The 26,579-nt window shown below is 51.6% G+C and overlaps 1 protein-coding gene across 1 annotated transcript in view; it reads left to right on the top strand.

Annotated features, from left to right (window-relative positions):
- The window catches only part of Ankrd11 (ankyrin repeat domain 11), a gene marked incomplete at its 5' end in the record, with an annotated part of 112,383 nt that overhangs the window by 66,875 nt on the left and 18,929 nt on the right, over positions 1-26,579 (top strand). Inside the window, 4 exon segments of the mRNA XM_005411033.2 lie at positions 5,290-5,436; positions 15,112-15,250; positions 25,134-25,304; positions 25,450-25,653. Of these exon segments, the coding sequence (XP_005411090.1) occupies positions 5,350-5,436; positions 15,112-15,250; positions 25,134-25,304; positions 25,450-25,653 (601 nt within the window).

Here is a 26,579-nt window from a genome sequence, read left to right as displayed (position 1 = left end):
TCAGGCTCTTTATTGGCAGTAACTCCTGTCAGTTTTCCTGAAGTGGTAAGCTCACTTTATTCACTTTGAGAACATACAGTTGGCCATCTGTGTGAGTTCTATGGCTGCAGACTCAGCCAGCTGAATGATACAGTATAACAGCTATTTTTTTTTTTTTTTTTTTCTGGTACCGGGAATCCAACTCACGACCTTGCACTTGCCAGGCAGGCACTGTGCTGCTGAGCTAAATTTCCAGCCCCTATAACAGCTATTCACACATAATTTAGGTTGCCCTAGGTCTGGCACAGGTGGATGTGTGTGGGTTTGTGCAAACACCATGCCATTTCATGTAAGGACAGCGGCCCCTGTGGACACTGAGAAGTGGCTGTGACTACCAGGCTCCCAGTCCTTAGTACTCATCTGTGGACTGCAGAGATGGTCTTTCATTAAAACTTGTGTTCCAGAGCTGGGGATTTAGCTCAGCGGCACAGCACCTGCCTGGCAAGTGCGAGGTCATGAGTTTGTTTCCTGGTTCCAGAAAGAAAAACAAAACAAAAATAAAATAAAATAAAAAACTTGTGTTCCATTAAAACACAGCCAGTTTATATCATCAAGGAATCAACCAATAACAAATGCTGGAGAGGCTGTGGGGAGAAAGAAACCCTACTCTACTGCTGGTGGGAGTGTAGATTGGTGAAACCACTGTGGAAATCAATTTGGAGATTCCTCACAAAACTAGGACTAGAAGTTCCCTTTAACCCAGCTATTACCCTTCTGGGTATTTTCCCAGAAGAATTAAAGACATCATACCACAGCGATATATATGCACCCATGTTTATAGCAGCACAATTTGTTACAGCTAAATCTTGGAAACAACCCAGATGCCCATCCACTGAGGAATGGATAAAAAAGTTGTGATATTTCTATACAATGGAGTATTACTCAGCTATTAAAAAAGATAACCTTGAGGCTTTTTTAGGTAAATGGATGCAACTAGAGACCGTACTCATCAGTGAAATAAATCGGACCCACATGTGTAAACATCATATTGTCTCCTTGGTGTAGGAACCTGAAAGACTAGGTAAAACTCAAAATGTACAATAGATGATAGGAAAGGGAAAGAAATTGCTCAAAGGAAGGAACAACTGGGATGAGGGAAAGAAGGTAAAGAAAGAAGGAAGGCAAAACATAAATATATATATGAATAGCTGCAATGATTGTGTTGCTGTTGTCTGATGGTGTATTGAAATGAACAGTTAATGCTCACAATTTTTTATGTTCTGAGCGACTGTGCATGCTTGTGTGTGGTGGTCTGAGCCACTGATTTGAAGGTAACAATATGCAGTGTAATTACAGTGGTGAACCCCTACCTACCATCTTGTCTAGTGAAACTCTGTATTATCTCTGAGGTTTTATTGAAGAATTGTTTTCTTATTCTCTTTAATGGTTCGAGCAATCTTTCATTCTTACATCTGATAATCTGAGCAGTGTAGTTGAGGATAGCGATATGCAATGTAACAATCACTGCTGATTTATATTAATTTGTCTTGAGACCCTGTATCACTTTGAATGTTCTTGCTTTGATTTGTTTATGTTTGTGATACTGGTATGCTGCTACTGTTCTATTTTTTTGTTCGTTTGTGTCTCATGTACTACTCTCTTTAAAATTAAAAAAATAAAACACAGCCAGTTTAAATGGCAGCTCACACTCACAGATGGTTTTCTTCACGACTCAGGGTGCACTGTGACACCCACCAGAAGTACTTCATGCATTTTTCTGTTTGCCACAGAATATTGGAAGGGCAAAGACTCAAGGTTTGCAATCTTATAAAATTTGCAGTATTTACTGCTTTATTAAGCATAGCTGTGCATGATATAGGTTCTGCTGCAGTCATGTGACTGTGACCCTGTGTGACTGAGAAGACCTCATCTCTGTTCCTTGTCACCTGCCAGTGCTTGCACCAACACTATGGGAAGGGCACATGGCGTCTTAGTACTATCATAAAAATACCCCAACCTCACGAACACTTGCGAGAACCCCCACACCAGGGCCTGAGATGACCTGCAGGAGACCCCACAGCCCTTGCAGGGAAGGCAGGCCACAAGAATCTAGGTGGGCTGGGAGGGTCTGGGAAGGGTGTGCTCTGTGTGCCTGAGGCCTTGGGTTCTATCCCCAGTGCTGCCATGGCAAGGATCTCAGATGGCTGGGCTATATCCCAGTAGAGCTTTATTTATGGACACTGAGATGCTAATTCCATACGTTTTAGATGTCACAAAATACTAGCCTTCTTCTGATATTTTAAATTCCCTTGAGCATTAAATTTTAAATCCATCCTTAGCGCTTGGCCCTGACAGGCTAGATCTGCCAGAACCAGTGTAGCCTCCCCTGATTTCCTTAGGAAAGGCACTGGAAGGGTTGCACTGACTTCTGTATGCTTAAAGCCACCTTAATTGCTCCTGTGCTGGTGGTGATGCGGCCAAACAGAGAATTTCAGTCTGAAAAGTCTTGTTCTGATTAGCTCTGTTGTCACTAGCATTCCTGGTGACAAGTATCTCTGGTGATCTGATCTCTCGCTGACAAGGACCTGGCTGCTTCTGCCCTTCCCAGCATGTGGGCTGAGGACAGGCAAAGTGTTGGCCTACTTGGGCATCTGGCCCCTGGTCAGCCATCAGAGGAGGGGCACCCTGTGATGTCCATCCCCCTGTCAACCTGTTGGAGGAAGGCTATCCTGTGATATTTGGTTCTTTCATCAGTCTTTGCCTCTCTGTGACAGTGAACTTTCTAGAGGTTGGCTCTCGAGTACTCTTCTTTTTTTTTTTCCATTTGTCAGCGTCCGAATCTTCTGTTTTCTCATTGAAGTTCTCTGGAGTCCACTAGAAGAACAAGGAGTTGTCTCTGGGTCCTGCTTGGCTGTGGCCCCTCTTCTTGTCTGGTCCATGCCTTCCTGAGCATCTGAGCAGAGTCATGGGGGCTTGAAGTCCTGATGTCTCTGTGCTGTGTTCTGACCTCATATGGTTGTTCAGTTGATTTTCCTCCTGTTGGGAAGGAAAATCTGCTCCTTTCTCTTGATACTGCTTAGTTGCATGAAGTACCCTGGCTGGCTAGTGGGCATCCTTGGCTGGTGGTGTACATGGATGTCATAGGGCACCAGGCTGTTGGCTGTGTATAGCTCTTGGGTATGGCATCACCCAGGCTTTCTTCCCAGGTGTATCAGCAGGTTGGTTTGAAAAATTTGCCACAAAGCCTTAATTGTAGGAACCCTAGGTTTACCCCCAGCACTGTGAGAATTGCCCTGAGGAGTGGTAGAAGGAGAAGCATTGGGCAGTGCTGGGTTCTGGGAGCATCTCTGGTGCAGAAGAGGGTCCCAGTCTGTTCAGTGTGGTGCCACCAAAGCTCATGGCCCTGGCGCTTATCAGCAGTAAAAGCAGGACTGTCAAACATCCTGGATTGGGTGTCCAAGAGCGAGATGTAGCACACTCCTGTCCCGCGAGGCCTGCTTTCTGGCTTTAGACAGCAACTTCTTCTCACCTAGCAATCACCAGGCAGAGCTCTACCAGGCACATCAAGCAAAACAGTGAAGAACTGGAGAGGGGATGGCTCCAACACTTTCTTTGGCTGCAAGCCGCTGGGGTGTCAGGGCATGGTGTCTGCATATTCACTGCAGTGGGGCGATCCCATGACAGCTGTGCTTGGTTGTGCCCTCCTGAGGACAGGCAAGCAGGACCTCTTAAAACTCAACATTTGGATGGTCTTTAAAGTTCTACTTGCATATTGCTGCTGAGTATACAGACAGCCACAAGTTCTACTAGTGGTCCCTACATCAGGTGCTTAAAATACAGTTTCAGCAGACTGTGCCCCCAGTTTTATGTTGGAAATTGAAAAATATAGAATTCACAGTTCCCCACTGAGAAATTATCTCAGGCCTTGGCCACATAGCCACATAGCCGCTGTCCTGGGTTGCAGTGGAGGCCAGGTCTCTGGATGTGTTCTTAGGTTGGTTAAACAGCAAGAGGGTAGTTTGTGAGCTTTTATCAGTTATTAGGGAAAAAAGGGCAGGATCTTGAGATTTGATATAGAAGAAGTATGACCTCAGAAACAGCCAGTGTGGGATTGATGACAGCTAGGAAGAGCCAAGGAGCAGGGCCACACTCTATGATAGAGGCTGCAGACCCAGCAGGTCTGTCACCATCCAACATACCTCAGCATGGCACCAAGGCACATTCCAGTTTGTGGTTGGCACAAACTGGTCTCTATCCAATGGCGGAGAGCACATGTGTGGGGAGACCTCTCCCTCTCCCTCTTACATGACAGAAGGTGAGGCATGGCCCGCCCATGAGAGACCAGAGGGCCGTGTCCACAGAGGAGACAGGAGCAAGGTACCTGTTGGTGGCCAGGAAGCGGGACAGGAGCAAGGGGAGTCATAGCAGAGTAGGTCATTTAGGACCTGCTACTCTAAATACCCCTTGCAGGCTTTCTTTGTACTATATCGAGACCTCCAGTGGCTTGCAGCCCTTGCTCTCTCTAGGCGTTGGTCCCTGGCCACTAAGCCTGTTAAGACACTGAAATGTTATAACATACAGAAAATGAAGTACCTGTTCTGTATAGCACATACCATAAGTTTTTTGGAAACTGGCTGGAGCCTCAGGCCCAGATGAAGGGGCAAGCCCATGACTCTGTCAGAGCTGTCACATGCCTGCACGTGTAGCCAGATTGTTTTATCTGGAAAAAAAGAAGTGTGGAATTAGCCCCCTGAGCTCAGCACTTTATGAAAAGCAGGGATTCTCCTCCAGCCTTCTGCTTGGGGTGTGAGGGACAAGGCTGGGTCCAGCTGGTGAGTGGGTGGTAGAAGCTGAGCCTGTGAGAGGAGATCTGCCAGGCCTGAGAGCAGGCCCTTGCTCTGGGTGTTGTGACCTTGGCTGTGGGAAGAAGAGAGGGCCTCCATCTGTCTCCTCACAGCACTGAGCAGGGGCAGAATCCCTGGGCCTGCTCAGCACCCCTGTCTGGGTCAAGGCCTGTGCTAAAGGGGCCCAAGCTGTGAAGCATCTGCACCTGCCACCCAGAGCAGCCAGTATTCTACAGGCCCTTTCTGCCCACCTTGTTCCTGCCACTGCTCCTGCCTGCAGCTCCTGGGGTATTTCCTGGGCTGTTTCCTGGAGCCTGGGTACCCTCATGTGGAAGGACTGCTGCTAGCCCTGTGCTGAGCTGCTGTGCCCTCTGTGGTCTGTCCACCGGGGTCCATGGGAGGGTTGCCAGGTGTTGAGTGGCCTCTGTGTCCCCCGGTGTCTGACCATGTCTCTTCTCTCTTGAAGCAGACGGTTGACGATGAGGCGATGGCGGTGTAAATGAAGATCAGGTGAGGAAGCAGAACGATGCCCAAGAGTGGGTGTTCTAAAACACCACAGCAAGAAGACTTTCCTCTCAGCAACGACATGGTGGAGAAACAAACCGGGAAAAAGGTAACTCCTGGCTCCTCTCTGTCCCTGCCTGCCTGTCCCAGACAGGGCTGGAGGTACCGCATATGCGCAGTCTGGCAGTACCTGGGGGAGCCTGTCCTGTAGGCATGGGGTGGGTGTTTGCAGAGCCATGCCTGCCGAGGCCATTCTTCTCCTAGTACGTTTGGGTATAGGCTGCTCTCTGAGGTGGTCTTGCCTTGGCTGCCTGTTTCTGTCCCTGGGCCTTCAGATTTCTATTATAATATTTACAGTTATCCTGCCTATAAACGCTGCTGAGAATGTCACATTTAAGTTTTGTTTTTTCTGAATGTGAATAGGAAGACAGATTGTAAATCTAAATTACAATTTTTTCCTATATGCTTACTTTTGTTGTTTTAAGTATTAGGGATTGAGCACAGGGCCTTTGTACTGAGCCACATACCCAGTCAGAGTGACTGACTGATTTTCAAAAAAGTATAAGTTGTTCTAGGTGAGAGTCACTCACAGTCCTCCTGCCTCAGCCTACCAGAGTGCTGGGATCACAGGTATACAGCAGTAAGCCCAGCTTTTATCATGTGTTTTTAATACCAGGTTCTACACCTGCCCGCAGTGCCAGGGAATATGGAGGGAGGGGGATGCTGCATGACATGGTTATGGGATGCATGCTTCTGTCAGGAGTGGAGGAGGGGTGACATTTCTGGGTTGTACACTTTCTGTCCTGCAGTGCTAGTGGGTCAGGGGATGACACAGTTCTAGAGTGCATACTTCCTGTTCTGCAGTGCTAAAGAGTAGGGGAATGACAGCTCTGGAGTGTGCACTTCCTGTCCTGCAGTACCAGTTGGGGGTGACAGTCGGGTGTGTATTTCCGCTCCTGCAATGCAGGGTGGTACTCTGAGCATGAACTTAGAGTCTGACCAAATGGGCTCAGCCTCAGGCTTTGCAGTGTGTTATTCTGTGGCCATCACCAAGTCCTGGCTGCACTGCGTTACAGGTTCCTGCTTTCTGTGTTGGAGCAGGGGACCCCACAAGCCCACAGAAAGCAGGTTGTGGTCATGCATCCTGACTTGTCTTTGGTGCTTCTCCTTGGCTGCCTGTATGCTAGGCCATCCACACTCACCCTGGCAGATTGTGTCACCTACCTTTTGCAGTTCCTAGTTGCCAGCTGGTTTGAGCTGCTTCCTCCTCTCTTCCTGCTGGTGCTTGGGCTGTGAAAGAGTGTGCACAGGCTGCTGCCCCTTACTTCTGCCTGAACTCCTGCCCTGCCCAGCCCTGCTGCAGCTCAGGCTCTCTGGTAATACTTGGGTCTTAGAGTATAATAAGGTTAGCAGAAATTGCACATATGAAAATTAATGAACCGAGTCCTGTATTCACTTTGTTTTGGTAAATGTGAAGCAGTGTGTGAACATAGGTGTGCTTCATGCTATGTAGACAGAAAAACTAGAGGAGCCTTGAGACCTTTGGGTGCCTGGGCAACATGCCCACTGTCTTCCCCTCGTGCTCATCTGGAGCACCTTATACCCTGCACGGGAGTGGTGAGTCCTACAGTGCTAGAATAGGCTTGTTTTCAGCCAGCACTGTATGCTTCTAGGCAGGCAGTGGTGGGTGCTGCACATGCCTGCAGATCCTTAGGCTCCCACATGGCTTTGATGGTGGGGGTGTCCAAGATCATGAGAGGACGGAGCTGTTGAGGGGAAGTGTATGCCTGCCCTAGGGCAGGTGGGACCTTGGCAGTGGCAGTTCCAGTAGTTGAGAGCCCAAAGCTTGGAACCATTTCACACTGAGTAGGTCAAGCCAACCTTGGTCAGAGTTGTGATTTCAGGTCTCCCTTGTGGAGCTGAAGGGCAGAAGATGGCTCCCTACCTTCTCTGCACTGCCAAGCTGGAGGGCTTTGTGAGTCTGGCCCCGAAGTGCACATGTAGGAACTCGGTCTCTTGGTGTACTCCGGTGTACCCCGGGGAGGGACAGCAGTGGGAATGAGGAAAAGATAGACAAGAGACAAGAGCTGGGTCAGGTGGAGGTCTCTCTCCCAAGTGGGTAAGAGGACCTGAACAACAACAGCAGGGGCAAGTATTTGTACCTTTGCAAAGTTAGTATCATAAGACACAAAGGTTGCCTAGCAACTGATGACTGAATCATCCAGGCAGGGTGCTTTTGTCAAGACTAAGGTAGCTTGCACTTTGGCCTTGTCTTACCTCCACACATACAACCAGTTTCTAGCTCCAGCTACTCCCAGCATGCACACAGCTCAGGGCCTGAGTCGCTCACATGAGCCAACTTCCCTGCTCCCGTGGGCTGCTGTGGAGCTGAGGAGTGACCCAGTTTGGAGCACCACCAACTCCACCTCCTTTACCTCCCTGGGCTGTGTCCTGGGATTCAGATGGGATTATGTTCCCTACACACAGCCTCGCACTGAAAGGTAGGGCACCATGTGTGGGGCTGCTCAGCCATGCAGCAGCTCAGGGCTCTCTTCCTGTTTCTGCGGCTCCCATCACTGCCCTTGAGCTTCAGGTTTTCCTGGTCTTCATCTTGGGTAACTGTTGCTTTTATCTGTTGAAAACTCCCCAGAGAGTGTTGGAGTTGCCCCCCAAATAGGAGGGTGTGATGTGCGTTTACCTTGAGAGAGCAGGCCAGCCCCTGCTGAGATGGGAGCTGCGCTGCCTGCTTTGGGCCCATAGTATCTCTTGTCCACATGGTTAACACAGGTGGGAGCCCCGGAACCCCGAAACATCCTTCCATAAGATATCAGAGAGCAGGGCCTCTGCTGGTCTGTCAGGGGTGGCACAGCAGCCCTCAGCAGGGAGGCATCTGTGTCATACTTGGTTTTGTTCTCTTTGGTTTTTGTCTTTTGTGGTATTGGTGGCCAAATGCAGGAGTGTGCTACCACTGAGCTGCACTCCCAGCACACACACACATCCCTTTAAATTTTGAGATAGAGTCTAAGTTGCCTAGGCTAGCCTTGAACTTGTGATCCTCCTCCCTCAGCCTTCTGAGTTGCCAGATTACAGGTGTGCACTACAGTCGGTGCCACGTTAGCTTTGATTGCAGGTCTGACAGAGCTGACTGGGTGGTGGAGAGAATGACTGCTGTCCCAGCTCAGGTCTCGGCAGTGTGCGGGAGGCCGTGTTGAAGGTGTCTGACATGCAAAGAGCCAGGTATGGAAGGATGGTAATGTTTCAGGCAGGGGCCACACTGTAAAGGCCAAGCTGCAGAAGGGCAGGACAGAAGCTGCTGAGCTGCAGGCCACATCCACCTTGCAGGGTTCCTCTTTAGCAGCTGCCACAGGCCTGGGCTGGCTTGCGTTGTTGTCTTTTACCCGAGGAGAACACTGGGACTGGGCCAGTCCTGTGCCTACAGTGCCTGCTGTGTCTACATTTGGACCTTGAAAAGATGTGTGCAGACTTTGGAGTTTTCCTCAGTAAAGTAGCTCTGTCCTACTTTTGTTATTGGTTTCTAACTACTCAAGATGAAGCCAGACTGTCTCCCTCTGGGGATAGACGGCTGTAACCTGAAGATGCATGTCCTGTCCCGTCCCGTCCCTCGGTGTGCTTGGTGCTGGTGGAGCTCTCCTGGAGGTACATGGTGGAGGCCTGAGAAGGCACAGTGCTGGCAGCATTGTGCTTGTGCCCGCTCCTCGGGAATGACAAAACACGGCCACTGGAGGAGGTTTTGCTGTGATGGGGCCTGGACTGGCTTCTGCTTGTTCTGACCATAGTCTCAATCTCAGATACAGTTGTGTGTTATCAAAGGCAAGGAAGCATTCTGGGTGACAGGGATAGGCCATGTGGTCCTGCAGCAGCATGGGCAGGTATACTGGAGAAGGACGTGCTCAGTGCTAAGTAAGAGCTCCCTGGAGTGTCTGAACTAGGAGTCTGCTAGAAGCCAGGAAACCCCTACATTGTGGCAGTTGTTCTAGTCCAGAGAAGCTAGAGGGCTGCCCAGAGAAAAGTTCCTGACCACGTCCAGGGCTGCCGTGTAGGCAGCCCATCGACCTTGGTCACGGTGCTCAGCACATGCGGCTTAGAGGAGACCTCAGCATTCCCAAAACATGTTCTAGGGGCTGCGGCTAGCTCAGAGGTAGAGCCCTTGTCTAGCAGGTGCGGGTCCTTGGGTTTCATCCGCAGTACCACAGAGATCGGAGTATTGAGACCAGACTTTGGGGGATCCACCTCCCACAGACCAGTGAGCAAGAGGCTGTGAGGGGAGACACTGCTCTGCAATCTGTTGAGCCCCTTGAGGGCAGTGATTGCTCTAGCTTGAGAGCTGTCCTTGTGGCATGGACTGCGCATGGTGTAATAAATACCCTGTAGTCCCTGCCGCCATGCTGCGGAAGCGTTGTGGAGTCCCGGGCTGCTCTGCCACAGCTGTAGACTCACTGGGCAGGAAGCCAAGAACAGCACTTTCTGGGGCAAAACCCCTCTGTAGAAGTGGGTGTGCCAGGGTCGCTGTGCGGTGAGGTGGCTCAGTCCATGCTGTGTCGTGCTGTGTCTGCGTGCACATCTCAATGACGTCTGTGCGTGACTAGAGCTCTGAGCACAGCCCCACCCTGCCCAGGAAGAGCAGGAGGCCCCACACAGGGCTGAGCGTGGCGCCTGCTCCCTGTTCTAGGCTCCAGCTCACCTCAGCTCCAAGCTAGTCTTGGTGGTGGCCGTAGCAGAGACCAGACCTTGGGTTCCCAGGTAGGATTCTGGAGAGTTGCATCTGTCTGCCCTTGTTACAAGGGCCGAGGAGGGAAGAGGACCACATTTTCAAGCCTGGGCTTCCCTCCCCACACCAATCCTGATAGAGGACACGACCCAGGTGCCTGGCAGGCAATGAGAATTCCATGGGCTCCTGCTCCTGTTCCCTTGTTGGCGTGGCTTCCCCACCCATTCCCTTGCACTGATCTGTGCCCCACCCTCCAGCTCTCCGCTAGCTGTTCTGTGGTCTTCTCTGCTGAAGGGCCACTCCAAAGGGGACCCACTGCCTGATGTCCCCTCCTCTGTGACAGTGTGACCTGCAGGAAGCTGTGGGATTGTGGAGTGGAAGTCGTGTCCTGCCCTGCTTACTCTCTGTTCCCTCTCCCTGACGTTTAGTCATATGAAGGCGAACCCTCTGCTTTGAGAAGAAAACAGGCTCAGAACTCCCTGGAATCTGGTCCTCCTCTGGTGGCCTGACTCCTCACACAGCATGAAGCTCTGGCTACCTGCTATCCCTGGCTTCTGTGGAAATCTAGTCAATTTATTTTTTCTTCCAGAATTTTAAAAATTATTTTTTGGTGTGGGACGAGAGATAGAACCTGTAGACAAATTCTCTACCACTGAGTAGATGCTCTTCCCTACCCCTTATTTTGAGATACTGTGTTGCTGAGTTACCCAGCCTGGCCTCACATTTAGAATTTTCCTGCTTCAGCCTCCCAAGAAACTGGGATTATAGGTGTGCACTACTGCACCCGCCTTTCTCTTTCTCAATGTCCCCCATTGTAGGCAAAGGCAAAATCACAAAGTATATCCCTGTATTTTCTTCTCTGTTTATCACTTTAATTATTAGATGTAGGTCTTTAATCCATTTCTAGTTTTGTACAAGGTAAAAAGTAAAGTAGAAGTTCACAGATACCCACTTGTTCCATCAATGTTACACCAAACCCAAAACCAAAACCAAAGATACTGCAGGAAAAGAACAGGCCAGTAGCACTCGTGAACATAAACGTGAGATTTTAAAAAGAATTTCAGCAAGTGGAATTCCTCAGTATGTAAAAAAGATGTCTACCTTGGCTCAGCAGGGTTTATACCAAGAATTCAAGGTTTATTTAACATCCAGAATCAGTAGCCTTGATTCATTGTGTTAACAAACCCACGTGATTGTATCAGTTGATGCAAAGGGCATCACCCGTTGATTACAGAGCCATTTGGGGAAGTGAGGGTAAGGGGTTGGTTCCCTGGGCCTGATGTGCAGTGTTCATGGGCCTGTAGCTGTAGCGGCGAAGGGCTGTACACCTTGTCCAGAGGCTCAGGGTCAGAGAAGGACACTCCCTGCCACTGCTGCTGTCAGCACCCCACCACTGGTTCTGGCCAGCACACCAGTGAACAGAAGAAGCAAAAGACACACAAGTTGGGACAGAAAGAGTAAGACCGTCTATTCATAGACATCTGTGGGGCGAAGCCTAAAAGCTCTACACAGAAGCCATGATACTTGGTTTAGCAAGAGTTCATGATACAAAGTCATGTTTCTAAGCACAGTGAGAGCACAGTTGGGGACTGGAGTTTAATGGCACATTCACATCAGTAATGTGGGTTATCTTAGAATAAGGCTGATGAAAGATGTGCTGCAAGACCTGTACTGTGAGAGCTACAAAAACGGCTGAGAGAAATTAGGAGACATAAATAAGTGGGGAGTTACGCTATGTTCCTTGGTCAAACATTTCGGCATGTTGCCTGCCCAAGCAGAGGGATAGATAATAAAATGCAGTCAGGGTCCCAGCGGGCTGTTTGGTAGAAATTGATATGGAAATTCAAAGGACTGGGAGTAGCCAGAACCATTTTGAAACTGCAGAACACAGCTGGAAGGCATATGCTCTCTGCTCCCGGCTCCCAGGGTTGGCTCTGGTAAGGATAGACACCCTGGCAAGCAGAGCATCTGCACTTGTGCCCACACACACTGCTGAGCCTCTCCACGTGGGCAGGCAGCTGCTGGACTGAGGACCGGTGCTGCTGATAGACGGTGGGCTTCCTATCAGTCTGCATTCTTTCGCTGTTGGCCACTCATAGATGAAACTGACCACCGTTAGGTAGTTTCCGGGGTAAAAGTCGTGCGGATTGTGACCCCTTTTCAAACAATCGCCACTTACTTCTTCTTCTCTGAGCTTCCAGTAGGCAAGTCATGGATGGAGTGGGGGTGAGAAGAAACTGGGTCCAGCGCCTGGATGGCCATGGTGGCCCATGTGCCACAGCTGCTGCCACTGTGGCCATTTCACAGGTGCCTCAGGGCTGGCAAGTGGTACTTGGTAACGGCTAGTTGGAAGTTGAAAGCAGGGGCATTTGGGAAGGACAGCACTGTGACATGCCCAGTTGCTCCTTTGTTGCTCGTGAGGAGGTGCAGAGAGGTCGGACACACTGCTGCCCCTACTGGCTGGGAGTCTCGTCCTGGCCATCTGTTACCTAGACCAGGACCTGGAGTGTAAGACATATTGTGCACAGTTGTAGCACGTATTTCACTTCCAACGACAGTCACCGTTGAGTGGCAGACACCCAGGGACCTCACGTCCTGAGCTTTGCTGTGCTGTCCCTAACCAGGACCTCCCTGTGTCAGAAGCAGCCTCTGTCACCAGAGAAAGGTTTGGGGCCTTTTTTTTTCCCAAGATGCTGGAGATTGAACCCAGGGAGCTCCCAGGATGTTCCCAGACCTATCTATCCATCTGCTTATGTTTTGATACATATGTGTAGACAGGTCTCCCTAGGTAGCCTAGCCTGGGCTCAAACTTGAGATCCTGTTATCTCAGCCTCCCAGCTGCTAGGCTGGGATGACAGGTATATACCTCTGTGCCCCACTGTTGTAGATGAATTTTGGGTATGAAGGGTGGCATTTTCTTCTTTAAAGTGCCTCTTCAGACCTCTACTCATTAGATATACTGCTTTTCTTTCTTTTTCCTGTGTAGATATGAGTGTAGGCATTCTGCCTTCAGGCCCATCCTAGGGAGAACACCACACCTCTGCTTTCTCCAGAGCCCAGCTTCCAGGTTCTCAGGACCTTTGGGGGCAGGGCTGGTGTCCCCTCTCCCTCCCAGCTAAGGATGAGCTGCAGGCTTGTCCCCGAGCAGGGCTGGACTCTGCCACAGGCTGTTTAGTAGCTCTTGAGATGATTGTGTTATTTTTTTTCCTTTAGTTTTGAAAGTATAAATCACATCCATTTTTTAATTTCTTGCATTCTTGAATTTCTTGCATTGGTATTTCTATCATTTGTGTGATCTTCCTTCTGTACCTGGAGTACATTTCTTGGTATCTGTTCAGGGTTTCCCTGTCTGTGTTCATAAGGACTGTCAGTTCATAGTTATCTTTTCAGGGAATGCCCTTCATCAGTTTCTGGAGGTAGGGCCATGGCGGCCTTCGAGATGAGTTGGGAATGTTTCTTCTTTCTCTGTCCCCAAGAAGAATTTGTATAAGAGTTGTAGTATTTCTCCTTAAAAGACAGGTAAGATCTATGCACTGGGCTGTGTGTTCTCTTTGTAGGAAGTGGTTTGTGCAGCTTGGGATTCCTGCCCCATGCATTGGTTCTTTCTAGCGTTGGGGTCATGCAGTGTCAGGACGCGACACCCCTTCCTTCCCAGCAGGGTTTTCCTCTGGGGCGGGCCATGTCTTCTGTCTGCAGAGACAGGAGGGTGGCACTGCCGGAGGAGAGTTGTGCACCCACATGGCCCTGTCCCCTAGCATATTGCCCTGGCATAGTGCTGGCAGCGTGTCTGGCAGGGCCCTCCAGTCACTTGCAGAATGTATCTTCTAGGCTGCCAGACTTGGTCATGCAGAGGTTCCCCACTTGCACTAGAGGAAATAGCAGGTCACGGGATGTGCATCCATGGTGATGGGGCTGCTGAGACTGTGCTCAGGGGTCTCCCAGGGGCTGTGCCTGCCAGAAACTCCTGCAGGTGGCTGCCCAGTTCTTGCCATGAGCTCGTCAAGGAAATTCCAGAAAGCAAGCTGGTATGGGGTCAGGGGTTGGGTCAGTGTTTCTAGCCCCTGTGCCTTTCCGTGTGAGATGACAGGCATATGCTAATGTCTCCCTGGGAGACACCCGGCTGGGGTGGGAGTTGGCATCAACCGCAGGCTGGCTGTGTGGTGTGTGATCCATCCATGGTGTCATGGAAACCATCCTCACTGCATGGCCCCGCCCAGGTCAGCCAGGGCTGGGTCCCTCCACAGTGCAGCTGCAGTAGCCACAGAGCTCCCCTTTGCTTGGCAGGACGAGTTTCCCTTCTCAGCGTGGGGGAGAAGGCCATGCCCCCACTTCTGTTATGGCAGTTCCTCCCCGTCTCCCTCCATGGACCACCTTCTACCCCATCTCTGTGCATCTAGGGACCTCTGAGCTTCAGGTATACACCCCTACCCCCAGTGCAGCACATTCCAGGAAACTGCAGAAGTCACAGGAAACTCTGTGTGTGTGTGTGTGTGTGTGTGTGTGTGTGTGTGTGTGCGCGCGCGCGCGCGCGTGCACATTCAGTGAGCACCATCCTCCTCTGTGGTTGTGCCACTGAAGCAGGCAGAAACTCAAGGCTTGCCCAGATGTCACTAGCTAGTGTCAGGCCTCTTGGATCCTTACCCTGCAGTCAGGTGGGCAAGCCCAGGGTAAGGGCAAAAGGAGAGAATTGATGCTGGCCAGGTTGGTGGCTATGATGGCTGGAGTCACCCAGGGGGTCAGGTGCTCAGAGCAGGTGTCCATGCAGCCTGCAGAGGCCTCCAGTGAGCTCAGGATAGAGGGTGGATTCCTCCTGAGGCCTAGCTGTTGCTTTTCCTCATTGCTGCACATCTCCCCGGAAAGGTGGCCTTTTCTGAGAGCTCCTCGGAGGCAGCATGTGCTGCAGCACCGTGGGGCTGTGGATAGGACTTGGCCTTCCTGGAGGGACCACTAAGTACCTTGTGAGAGAGTAATTTTTCGTGACACTGGGAAATGAAATGGAGCTGGTTTGGGATTTAATCTGGGAAGAGTGTCTGAAAGCAGTGCTTTCTTTTTTAGGATAAAGATAAAGTTTCTCTAACCAAGACCCCAAAGCTGGATCGCAGTGATGGAGGGAAGGAGGTGAGAGAGCGCACTACCAAGCGGAAGCTGCCCTTCACCGTGGGGGCCAATGGAGAGCAGAAGGACTCGGACACAGGTACCAGCCCAAGGCTACCCCCAGCCATGTCCTGGTTCTCACTGAGCTTGCTGAGGAGCCTGTCCAGAGCATCCCTGGGTGCACAGCAGGGTGGAGACTGGCCTCTGGGCATTGCCTCCTCTCCTACATTGGGCCAGCTTGAAGCCCATAGGAGGCCTCAGCCTCAGTGCCCTCCACCATGGTGCTCCTGCAGGATCACATGGAGCAAAGGCGCGGATGGAGGGAACCCTGCAAGTGAGGGGCAGCCAGTGGGGTGGCCCTCAGGGTGCAGCGCAGGAGTGCATGTGCAGGTGCGTCCCTAGGGTGATTGTTCCCGAGCTGTCAGGTGGGGAACCCTGGCTGCACCCATTGTCCCAGTGGAGGCCCAGGGCTGCCCCACTCTGCTGGTCTCTGTTTTGCAACCCTGGCAGGGGGCAGGGAAGCAGAGCACCACTGTGGCATGGAACAGGTTGCTGCAGGCCTTGGGCTTTGTCCCTGCAACCTCAGACTCCAGGAGTATAGTGTATCCGGGATGGGAGGGCAGGGGCTGAGGATGCTGGGATGAGGTGAGCATGTGAGGGTGAATAGGCACCTGCATGTACCTAGGGGAGTGGGGCAGGGCCGCCAAAGTACTTCTCCTGCCTCTCTGGGCGTGTGCTCCCAGGAGCAGGCCAAAGACTGGGTTACCTGGAGGCTGGCAGGAAGGGCTGGCCTGCTAGCTGGCATGCAAGGGAAGTGTAGTGAGCAGTGGTGCACACTACTCCTGTTATCCAGCAGTGTGCTGGAAGGTGGCAGGGTGGGTGTTCTTCCCTGCATTACAGGGAAAAAGAGTGGTTAGGTAGAGGGAAAGAGCCCTGCAGCCCTTCCCCTCATCTCTTCCTGAATGAGGTGGCTGGTGTGGCTCCCTGGGGGTGCACTGCACGTAAGGTAACAGTAGGCCTAAAGATCTTTGCTCCTGTTTTCAGCATCATCCTGATTTTGTTGTAGCAGGGTAGAGCATTTGCAGTTAGCTGTAGCTTTGGTAGTGGTTGTATGAAGACTGGAAAGGACCGAGTTCTTGGCAGGTCATGCTGCTGCAGGCAATCTTGATATAGGTGCTGCTGCTTGCGCTTTGTGGCAGAAGCACAGCTTGTGGAAGACAGTGCTTGAACCTGTGCCCCTGCATGGCCCAGTCCTGCAAACTAGGGGTTCATTGTCCCAGCAGTGCCCATTTTGTCATGATGGTGAGGAAAGGATCTCCCAGGGGTTCCTGTCTGTCCTTGGTGAGCATCTGTGAGGCTCACCCTGGCGTCCTTGTGGTGTCCGAGACTGAGTTGTGTTCACACCTCTTCCTTTCTCTGGCAGGCAACGCCCAGCCAGCACTGGGAAGACTCACTGTCATGTCAGGAAAGAGGACAAACTTTTTTTTTAAAGATTAACTGATACATGCCTTTGCTAGAAAAGAATCTGCCAGTATCAAGGATGATTGTTTTAAAAAGAGAAAAGAAAGGGAGGGAGGGAAGGAAGGAAGGAAGGACAAATTTTTTAAATTATAAAAATAAAAAAAAATTTTCAAAACAAGGTAGTAGGAGAGTAACAGTGCGTCTTGTTACCTTTAGTTACTCAGAGGACAAAATATAGGCATTTAATTGTCCAAACAATATTAGCACAAACCTTTCTTTTCAATGAACTAAGAGAAATTAGTAGTATAACTATTTTAACTATTTTGTGTGTGCAGGCATATATATATATATATTTTTTTTTTTTTATTTTTTATTTATTTATTTTCTTTTTCCTTTTCCCTTTTCTCCTTGGACAAACATTTGTTTTTTTTTTTTTTTTTTTTTTTTTTGGTTTTTCTCCGGTACCAGGAACCGAACTCACGACCTTGCGCTTGCCAGGCAAGCGCTTTTGCCGCTGAGCTAAATCCCCAGCCCCTGGACAAACATTTGATAACAGTTTTTTTCTACACATGACTAATATTGTGGGAATACATAGGAAATGTAGTATTTTTGCTCCGAAATACACTATCCTCTGGGGAGGTAATTTTGATATATAACTTTGTCATATATTTGCTTTTTTTTTTTTTTTTTAATCTGCTTTGTTAATGTAGTGAAACTAGACCTCAGGGTACAGCCCTCCCTGTCCTTGGTTTGATTGATTGATTGATTGATTGAGGTGCTGAGGACCAAATCAGGGCTTTGAGCATGTTAGGCCAGTGCTCTCCTTCTAGTTTTCTTTTGGAAGACTAAATTTTTAACCACCATCTTCTCAAAGTGCCTCTTTGTCTTCTGCCAGTGCCTTCCTCCCAAACTTACCTGGTCCCTGATTCCTGATTCCTTCTTCTGCACTTGGAGTGCTGGGCCCCTGAGCTGGGCACCAATTCCACCCTTGCCAGAAAGCAGAAACGGGACAGAATTGGGAAGAGGCATAAATTTGGCCTTGAGGGTGCTCTGGGCTAGCCTCTAGCTGCCTCTGTCAGGAGGGAGAAGCCACACAGTGGGCAAGGCAGGGAGATTTGTGCAATAAAGTTTTTTTTAATTTATAAAGAAAAGAGGTTTATCTTGGATCACAGTTCTGGGAGCTGGGAAAGTGCTAGCATCTGCAGGACTTTTACTCCTGGTATAAGAAGGAGTGAAACATACTCTTCCTGGTTCTCTGGGCTGAGGGAGATGTGGCTTAGCCACACCCAGCAAACCCTGTCTCAAGATCAAGGCCCAGCCCCCAAGGTCCTGTCGGCCAGCCCCTTCCCATACTGTCCCTCTAGTGCCCTCTGCTGAGAAGTTGCTGCCCAGTATCCTCTGCCAAAGAGGAAGTAGCTTATCCCAGGAGTGCAGGGGTCACTGGGAACCAGCCTTCCGGTCGGGGTTCCAAGTGACGGATCGTATCTCCGCTGTGCCCGAGTGGCACAAGCTTTTCAGAGACCACCAAGCTGCTGCAGGGGTGGCTTGCTGTTTCCCAGCCCTGGTGTGCTCAGCCGGGCCCACAGAGGTGCAGCCTCCCACTGCTTAGTCAGGGCTGGGGGCAGCCTGCCAAGAGCAGCGTCGTGCTGTTGAGTCACAGCCTGACCAAGCCAGGCCCCTGAGGTTGTATATCCATGGGATGCCTGCAGAGGGCAGGCTGTGGTCATCTGGGTTACCCCTGAGTGTGGGACATGACTGTCTCTGTGCTCTTCAGAAAATGGGCAATGGGCTCAGACTTCGGGCAGAGGAAGAGGGCAGGCAGGCATGTTCCCAGCTGCCTGGAGGCCGGCTGGTGCTTGCAGTGCTTTGGCCAGGGTGGCAGTAGGAGAACAGCCAGGCCAGGACAGCATGTGGGACTGGCCTCCCCTCATCCTCCTGGCTTCCTTGTCCCTTGCAATGGGATCTGGTCTGATGAAATTATATGAAGTCTTGGATTTGCCTCAAATGATACTATTCTGCCCACTCCATATGTACTTTTAAAAATTTCCCCCTAACTTTTAACATCTGTAAGTGCAGTATGTCGTGGTGCACATCTATAATTCTGGCACTGGGGAAGCTGAGGCAGGAGGATGGTTGTGAGTTTCAGACCAACCTGGCTACATAGTGAGTTCAAGGCCAGCATGTACTACACAGCACGACCTTGTCTCAGAAAAGTAAATTAAATACAATTGATAAGTATGAGTTGTCGAACCATCACTTCACCTCACTATGGTTCATAGAAAAAGGCAAAAAGATTGATACGATCTGAAGAGAAACGACAGTATTGCTAGGGTTCATAGAAACCTCCTTCCCAGAACCCCAGGCAGCTTCCAACAGCTGCCCTGTGGGACTGTCAGAGTGGGTAGCTGCCTCTTCCATTCTCAAGACCAAGATACTTCTTAGGAGCAAGCAGAAAATTAAAATTTTCTTCCATTGCTTTCTTCTCACCTCTGGTCGCTGTGTGGTTTCCTCGGCATGTTGACACCACACATTCAGTGCCAGGTGTTTGTTTCGTATGATCGTAGCCACTTGGGGAAGGGCTGTTCGGAGTCCCTACCCCCTCTCCAGCCTTCTAAGAAGTCCTGGCACCCAGTACTTGCCTCCCTAGGGACAAGAGGTGACTTGTGTGGTGGTGAGGAGGCTCCACCCCCTTGCTCACCAGATGGGCATCGCCATGGGCAGCTCAGGGGAAGAGGCTTTGGGCCTGCTGGCTGAGAGTGCAGTCAGGGAGATGCTGCCTTACAACCTGACAGATCTCTGGCTAGGAAGGGCACCCACATACACATGCAGCCTGTGGAAGGGGTCCTGACACGATCCCTGGCACATGTGGATTGTTCCTCTGGAGTGCACTGTCTGTGGGACCAGGCCTGGCTATGCCCAGGGCTCCTCCTGGGCATGCAGGGAGAACCGTGTCTTCTGTTGTCCCAGAAACCTTGGCAGATAGGCTTTTCCTTACTCCTCATGGCTGGGCCAGGGCCACCGAGGGAGACTGGCTGTGAGGGCGCACGTTGAGTGGCACTGGGAGCCATCTTCCTCCTGGAAGTCTTGTAGAGGAGCAGCCAGCTGCCGAGCCAGGAGGCAGGGGAGGGGGGCTGGCCCGAGTTGTGTGTTGCCAGTTCTGGGCTTGGTCTGAGAACCTTGTGTCACTCGTGAGAAAGAACCTCCATACAAAACATTTTACATGACCGAGCTGCAGCCAGTCTGTGGTCCTGCTATCTCTCATCCACTTTCCTCTCCAGACTGGAAGAGCTCCTTCCTAGATGAAGGAGTGCATGGACAAGCAAAGGAACGCTTTCTGCTTAGAGCTGCGTGTTCCCCAAACTCCAGAGGACTTTGTCTCACAGCGGGCCTGAACACTACCAGCCAGGGTGGGTCTGCTGCACACCATGGTTCAGGACTTCCTCAGACTTGTGCAGCAGGGTGTACAGTCAGCCTCGGGAGAGGGAGTGGTCGCAGCAGTGCTCCCACCGGGCCAGTGGAAGGGCAGCTGGCACAGGGCAGGAAGCAGCCCATGTGTCTGGTTCTGCGCCGTGGATATGGGATGGTCTTGCCTGCTCAGCTGTGATGTAGTGAGTCGGGTTGCCAGGCAGCGCTGGGGCCTGCGAGCCCCAGGTGTGTGTCTGGACCGTGGCTTGTTTCTTCTGTTCTTAGCCTACCTCGGTGCAGGGAGGGGTGGTGGCAGTGGTCGGGGCAGTGGCCGAACCCTTGTGCCAGTGCTGCTTCTACCTCCTGTGGGTGCTCCTCACAGGAGGCTGGGGCTGTGCGGAGTCAGGGCCTGTCACCCTCAGTCTGGAGACAGGAGGCCAGGCTGCACATGTGTGACCCTCACTGTACTACTGTTAGAGCTGAGGGCCAGGGAGGGGCCTCTAGGGCCACAGCACACAGGTGCGGAGTCCTGGCTTTCTCTGAATGCTTGGTGATGGTAATGAAAGAAAAAAAGAAATAGAAATTAACAAAAATCACAAATTTGGGAGGATAGCTGTGACTGCTGCTGTCACAGGTGTGACGTGGCACTGCAGGCTGGGCTGAGGACACATTCTGTTGACCCCTGGCTGGCTGTGCCAGAGAGGAGTCCAGGCTAGGTGAACAATGGTCCTTCTCAGCAGCTTCTGCCCCAGTGAGCGTGCGGACTGCTGTGATGGAGGCCCAGCGGTCAGAAGACCCTCCTCGTGGCTCCAAGCATGTGGCAGAGATGTGCTTTAGAGGCCAAGCAAAACAGAAAGGAAGCATTCATGGCACTATTGCTTCTCCTTATCACTTGGCATAACAGCAGGGAAACTGTTCCTGACATGTGCAGAGAGCTTCCTGTTATTTCAAAGCACCGCCTTGAAAACCTCCTTACCAGAGCAGAATCTGGGGGCTGCTGATGCTTCCAGACTTGGTGACAGCAGCACAGAGCAGTTACAGATGTTCCCGTCTAGGCAATATGGTGGACTGTGTCTCCTAAACACTTTGGCTAGAAAAGCCTAAAATGAGAGATACTAAATGCAGAACAGTGCTTTGAAATGAGCTGAGGTGCACACACTTTCATAGAAGTCAGTGTTCCCAGTTCAGACCCTCCGTCTCTTCCAGCAAGTGTCAGAGAGATGAGAGGCTTCCGTCCCTATCTGCCTTTGTGGGCAGGGCTGTGTTTGGGTTTTGCTGCCTTGAGCTCCCCACAGCCCCTGACCAGAGAGACAGCCTCTTTGCGTGCAGAGCATAGCTGGGTACAGGCACCTGCACAGAGTTATGGACAGAAAGCATCCCAAGAGGCTGTGCAGGGCTAGCTCAGGAACGCCATCTGGAACTGTTAGGCACCCAGTGAAAATGGGCAGAATGTAATAGGAGTGAGTTAAAAGCAGGAGTGAGAAATAAGCTATCAGGGAGCTGGGGATTTAGCTCAGCAGCACAGCGCCTGCGTGGCACGCGCAAGGTCGTGAGTTCGGTTCCTGGTACCAGAAAAAAACAACAAAAAAATAAGCTATCAGAAGGGTCATGCAGATTTTGAGTAGCAAATGAAACATCTGAAAATGAAAATAGTAATCACTAAAATTTAAAATTCAGTGGCCAGACTCTGTAGCTTATTAGATACAACATAAAAAGGAATTAGTGAATTAGAAGTTATGACTGAAGAAATTACCCAGACAGCAGCACAGGACAAACCAAGGTAGGAAGTACCTGAGAGAGGTAATGGGGAGAATGGGGGTTTCTAGGTCTGGTGAGTGCTGCCGAGGAGGGAGGCCAGGAGCAGGGCCCAGCACTGCATTTGTGAGTGCCCAGACACCACAGAGAAGGTGCTGGCAGCAGCTGGATGCAGGAGGTGCCCACTCCACCCCAGAGTGCATCCCTGGGTTGCGCAGAGCACCTGCATCCTGGCAAGGCCTTCTCGCCAATGGATGCCCTGGCAGGAAGCACACTCCTGAGTACAAGAGTCACTCAGGACAGGCCAAGGATGACAACCAGCAGTGCTGGGCAGGGGCAGGGAGTGTGCGTGAAAAAAAGTAGCGCAGAAGCTGGTCATGGTGGCACACACCTGCAGTCCCAGTATTCTAGGAGACTGAGGCAAGAGGCTTACAAGTTGGAGAGCAGCCTGGGCAACTTGGCAAGAGCCTTAGAACTTTAAAAAGTTTTTAAAGGGCTAGGGGTATGGCTCAATGTGAAAACCTTGGGTTCATACCTCGGTTCATGAATTCAGTTCTTTCCACAGTTCTGGTCATGGGTGGGACCTGTGGGTGCAGCTCAGTGTGAAGACCTTGGGTTCATACCTCAGTTCATGAATTCAGTTCTTTCCACGGTTCTGGTCATGGGTGGGACCTGTGGGTGCACCTCAGACTCCATGTGGTGCACACTGGGTCACTTACTTGACTCGCTGTTTCTCACAGCAGGTACCACTTGGAATTTATACAAATTCTACTTTGCTTCCCTTTGAATAACAGAAAATTAGTGAGCTACCAGGGAAACTCACTGGTTGTCCCCAGCCATGGCTGGCAGTTCCTGCCACTCCCTCACCCGCTTTCCTTCCCACAGACATGACAGGCAGGGTGAGTTGAGGGCAGGCTTGGTAGTGTCCCTCCTCAACAGTCCTCCTTCTCTGGGCCTGGCTTCCCTGGGGGAACCATGCCTGCAACACACACAGTTGGGTCGCACATGCTGAGATGCAGCTGCACTCAGGGTCTCCCTCTTTGACAGGGGTGAAATGTAGGTTGTGTGCATGGCCAGGACCAGAAGGAAGCTTTCTGTGCTGCCTGCCCTCACCCAAAAGCTCCAGTAGACAGCATCTCGGCCTGTGGGTATAGTGTCAGAGCAGGTGCTGCAGGTGCTAGAGAACACTACCCTGGAGCAGATAGCCAGGGTCCAGTTCCAGGCTGGGTTTGGGCTGGGACAGTAAGCATCTAGTTGGAGGGCAGGGCTAGCTGTGTGAGAAGCATGCAGGGGCTGGGCACAAGCCCCTCCCCAGGGGGCTGAGATAGGAATGGGTCTCAGTCACCAAGCACACCTTTGGCTGAGCAGAAGCAGTGAGCTCAGCCCATCTGCATGGGGCTTCGTGGAAGTGCTGGCCAGCAACATTGCAGGGGTGAATGTCCAGGCCTTGTGTCCCTGCCTGCCAGCCACTCTTAGCTGTCCTCCAAGGAGAGGGGTGGGCTCAGCTGACTATCCTAGATGATCTTCTGCAGAGTATGTCAGGCTCTTTCTGCCTGATATACTTTGGTATCTTAAAAAAACACCTACTTGGGAGGCTGAGGCAGGAGGATTGATTGAGCTCAGGAGTTTGAAGAGAGCTTGCACAACAGAGCAAGACCCTAATAATAATCTGTACCTTAGGGTCTCTGGACAGCTGGATGGACAGCCCACCGTCCATACACAGCACAGAAGCAGGGGTGACCCCTGGACTGGTGAGGTGGAATTAGCATATGTCTCCAAAGGTCGGACTTTGCCACTTTGTGTGCAAGTTGGATGGCTTTCAGCAGGCCTCCCACCTCCCATACATCAGCTTCCACTGCTCATGTGTTGACAGGGCAGGCAACTCCCCTGGTGGTTAAGGGGGTCCTGAACCTCCTGAGTGTGCTGGCCCCTCTTGGTGTGGGCACCCAGCCCCACACTACACTAGGTCACCCTAGGTCCAGGACATGAGATTGTGGACAGGTTCAGGAGGAGGCGGAGGGTGGTCTGGGGTCCCCTGGCCTGGTTTCTGCTGTTGCACAGACATTGTCACAAGAGACAGCACCCTAGAACATGTATAGAAGGGGCACCGTTGGCTCAGCTGGTGAGTCCACAGGGGACAGGGGCGAAGTGTGAGGTGTGTGCCTGGCCAGGAGCAGAGTTCATGTTCTTTGTGGAGTTCTCTTTCTCTCAGACCTGTGTGATTCGTGTAAAAACTAGTTGGTGGCAGCTGTTTAGGGAGTCTTGCTGCAAATTGGGAAAAACAGGGAGATGTTACTCAGTGCTTGCCCATCTATATAGGCTTGTCTCCAAACACCCAAGTCAGTGTCCTCAGCAGCTCATCAACTTAGGCAGTTAAAGTACTTCACCAGAGTTACTGGTTGTCTAATAGGAACTCTGGTAAGGCCTTGACTGGACAGTGGTGGAGAGAGGGGTGTCCACCCTAAGCTGGGTGAGGAAATCACTGATAGTAACCTCCTGAGGGGTACAGACACGACCCTCATGGGCCATTTACCTTCCTCGCTAGTCTCAGGTGCCCACCAAGTGCACATCCCACTCTGCAGAGGGCTTCGTGAACCTGTGGGGTGAAGAGGAAGCAGATGCCACAGAAGGCCTTCTTGCCACTGCCTGCTCCCTCAGTGTGCATCTGCAGCCCAGGCAGGGGGAACACAAGCTGTGTTCTCTCAGAAGAGAAGCAGCGCAGTGTTTCTGACAGAGGCCAGCAGGGCTATGAGCTCAGCCCATCTGCGTGGGGCTTCGTGGAAGTGCCAGGAGACACTGAGCTGGAGACAGTAATCTGTTGCCTGGATCTGTTAGTGCTCTGTGTTGATGCCTTTAGATGTCTCCAGCTCAGTCCGTGTTGTGTTGCTCCCCTCTAAGGACCGGGGCGTGCAGTGGAGGCTCCTAGAATGGAGAAAAAAGGCACAGAGCTAATAAGTTTGTCTTGATTTATGTGTGTATTTCTACACCGTGTCTGCACTGTTTGGAAGTGGGCTGGGAAGGTGATGTCACATGCACACGGGTGTGCTCACAGCACCCTGTCCATGTCATTAAGGTCGGAGTAGTTCAGCTGGCCTCCACACTCCCAGCACTGTGTGCAGCACAGGCGACACTCGGGAGGGTTCCGCAGCAAGCGTGGTTAGGTTGGAGTGGCTGCCCCGCAGTGTTGGACAGTGTCTCCTGGGCAGCCTGTCTGCTGCCTGCCGCCTGCCCACCCTTGCATGGCCTGCCCATTGCTGTGTGAGCTATGGAGTGCATGCAGGGGCTCTGTGATGCTAGGCACGGCCTGGGTCCTGAGAACTTGGTGTCGAGTGTCCCCTCCCTGTCCTTCACCTGCCACACAGAGAAGCAGGGTCCCGAGCGGAAGAGGATCAAGAAGGAGCCCGTGGCCCGGAAATCAGGGCTGCTCTTCGGCATGGGGCTGTCTGGGATCCGGGCCGGCTACCCGCTCTCTGAGCGCCAGCAGGTGGCTCTCCTCATGCAGATGACGGCCGAGGAGTCTGCCAACAGCCCAGGTAAGCAGGGACAGGGTGGTCCCTGGGGGTGGAGATCTGGCTCTGCTTGATCCCCTCACCCACCTCGTGAAAACAGGCAGGTTCCGGAGGCCTCCAGTAGGCAGCCCCACCTCCAATGCCCGCCTGTCCCTTCCTTGGCCCACAGTAGACACAACACCAAAGCACCCCTCCCAGTCTACAGTGTGTCAGAAGGGGACGCCCAACTCTGCCTCAAAAACCAAAGACAAAGTGAACAAGAGGAACGAGCGGGGGGAGACCCGCCTGCACCGGGCCGCTATCCGAGGGGACGCCCGGCGTATCAAGGAGCTCATAAACGAGGGCGCGGATGTCAATGTCAAGGACTTTGCAGGTAAGCACCAGCCACCCGAGCAGATTGTGCCTCCACTTCTGTGTAGGATCTTGTGCACAGTGCTGCAGCCAGAGGTGCCAGGCTCAGGGCTACACCCTCCACTCCCAAGGCCCTGGGGCCTGTGTGCCCTGTGTGGCACTCTGTGTTGTGGGGTTACCAGCTGCTTCTGCAAGGGAGGAGAGAGTCTGGGGATGTATTCTGAAATAGAATCATTTTCTTTGTTGCTAATTTTAGGAAAAGTGAGGGATTGTAAGTATTTACACTGCTGTTTCATGTGTCAGCAGTCCCAGGCCCTTGGCAGGGTCTTGTGTGTGCTTAGGAAGAAGCACTTGCCAAGCAGAGGGCACTACTGTGCTGAGCCCAGCTGGGTCTTCATCCTGCAGCTGCGTGGAGGCAGGACCCCCACACATACTCCTCATAGGACTTGCTCCAGGGCCCCTCTGGGAGGCACAGTTAAATGATGTGTCACCCTTTAAGCTGTGACAGATGTGGGGGTGTCCGCAGATCAGGATCAGTATGGGCCAGACTTTGGCTTTAGGGACTCTGGGTAGAGTCCGTGCTGCCTTGGACATGATACGCACCATTGCACCGCATGGCATACCGAGCTGCTCACAGTGAGTGGGGATGGAGGCACAGAAACTGCTCGAGCTGGTAGTTGTCTGCTTTATTTTAAAGCAGTTTTTCCAGCCAGGTACCATTGCATGTACCTCTAGTACCCTTGCTCTGGAAGGCTGAGGTAGGAGGATCAAAGCTCCAGCCCAGCCTGGGTAGTTTAGTGACCTAGCAAAATCCTGTTTGAAAAAATAGGGCTGGGGATATAGCTCAGTGGCACAGTGCCTGCCTTGCAGGTGTGAGGTCATGGGTTCAATTCCTCGGGGGCAAAAAAAAAAAAACAACTTTTTTATTTGTCAAAAAGGCTTATGCTA

This window comes from Chinchilla lanigera, unplaced genomic scaffold (assembly GCF_000276665.1).
Source record: "Chinchilla lanigera isolate Chin_1 unplaced genomic scaffold, ChiLan1.0 scaffold00140, whole genome shotgun sequence".
NCBI lineage: Eukaryota > Metazoa > Chordata > Mammalia > Rodentia > Chinchillidae > Chinchilla > Chinchilla lanigera.
This window is presented reverse-complemented; position numbering and strand designations above follow the sequence as displayed.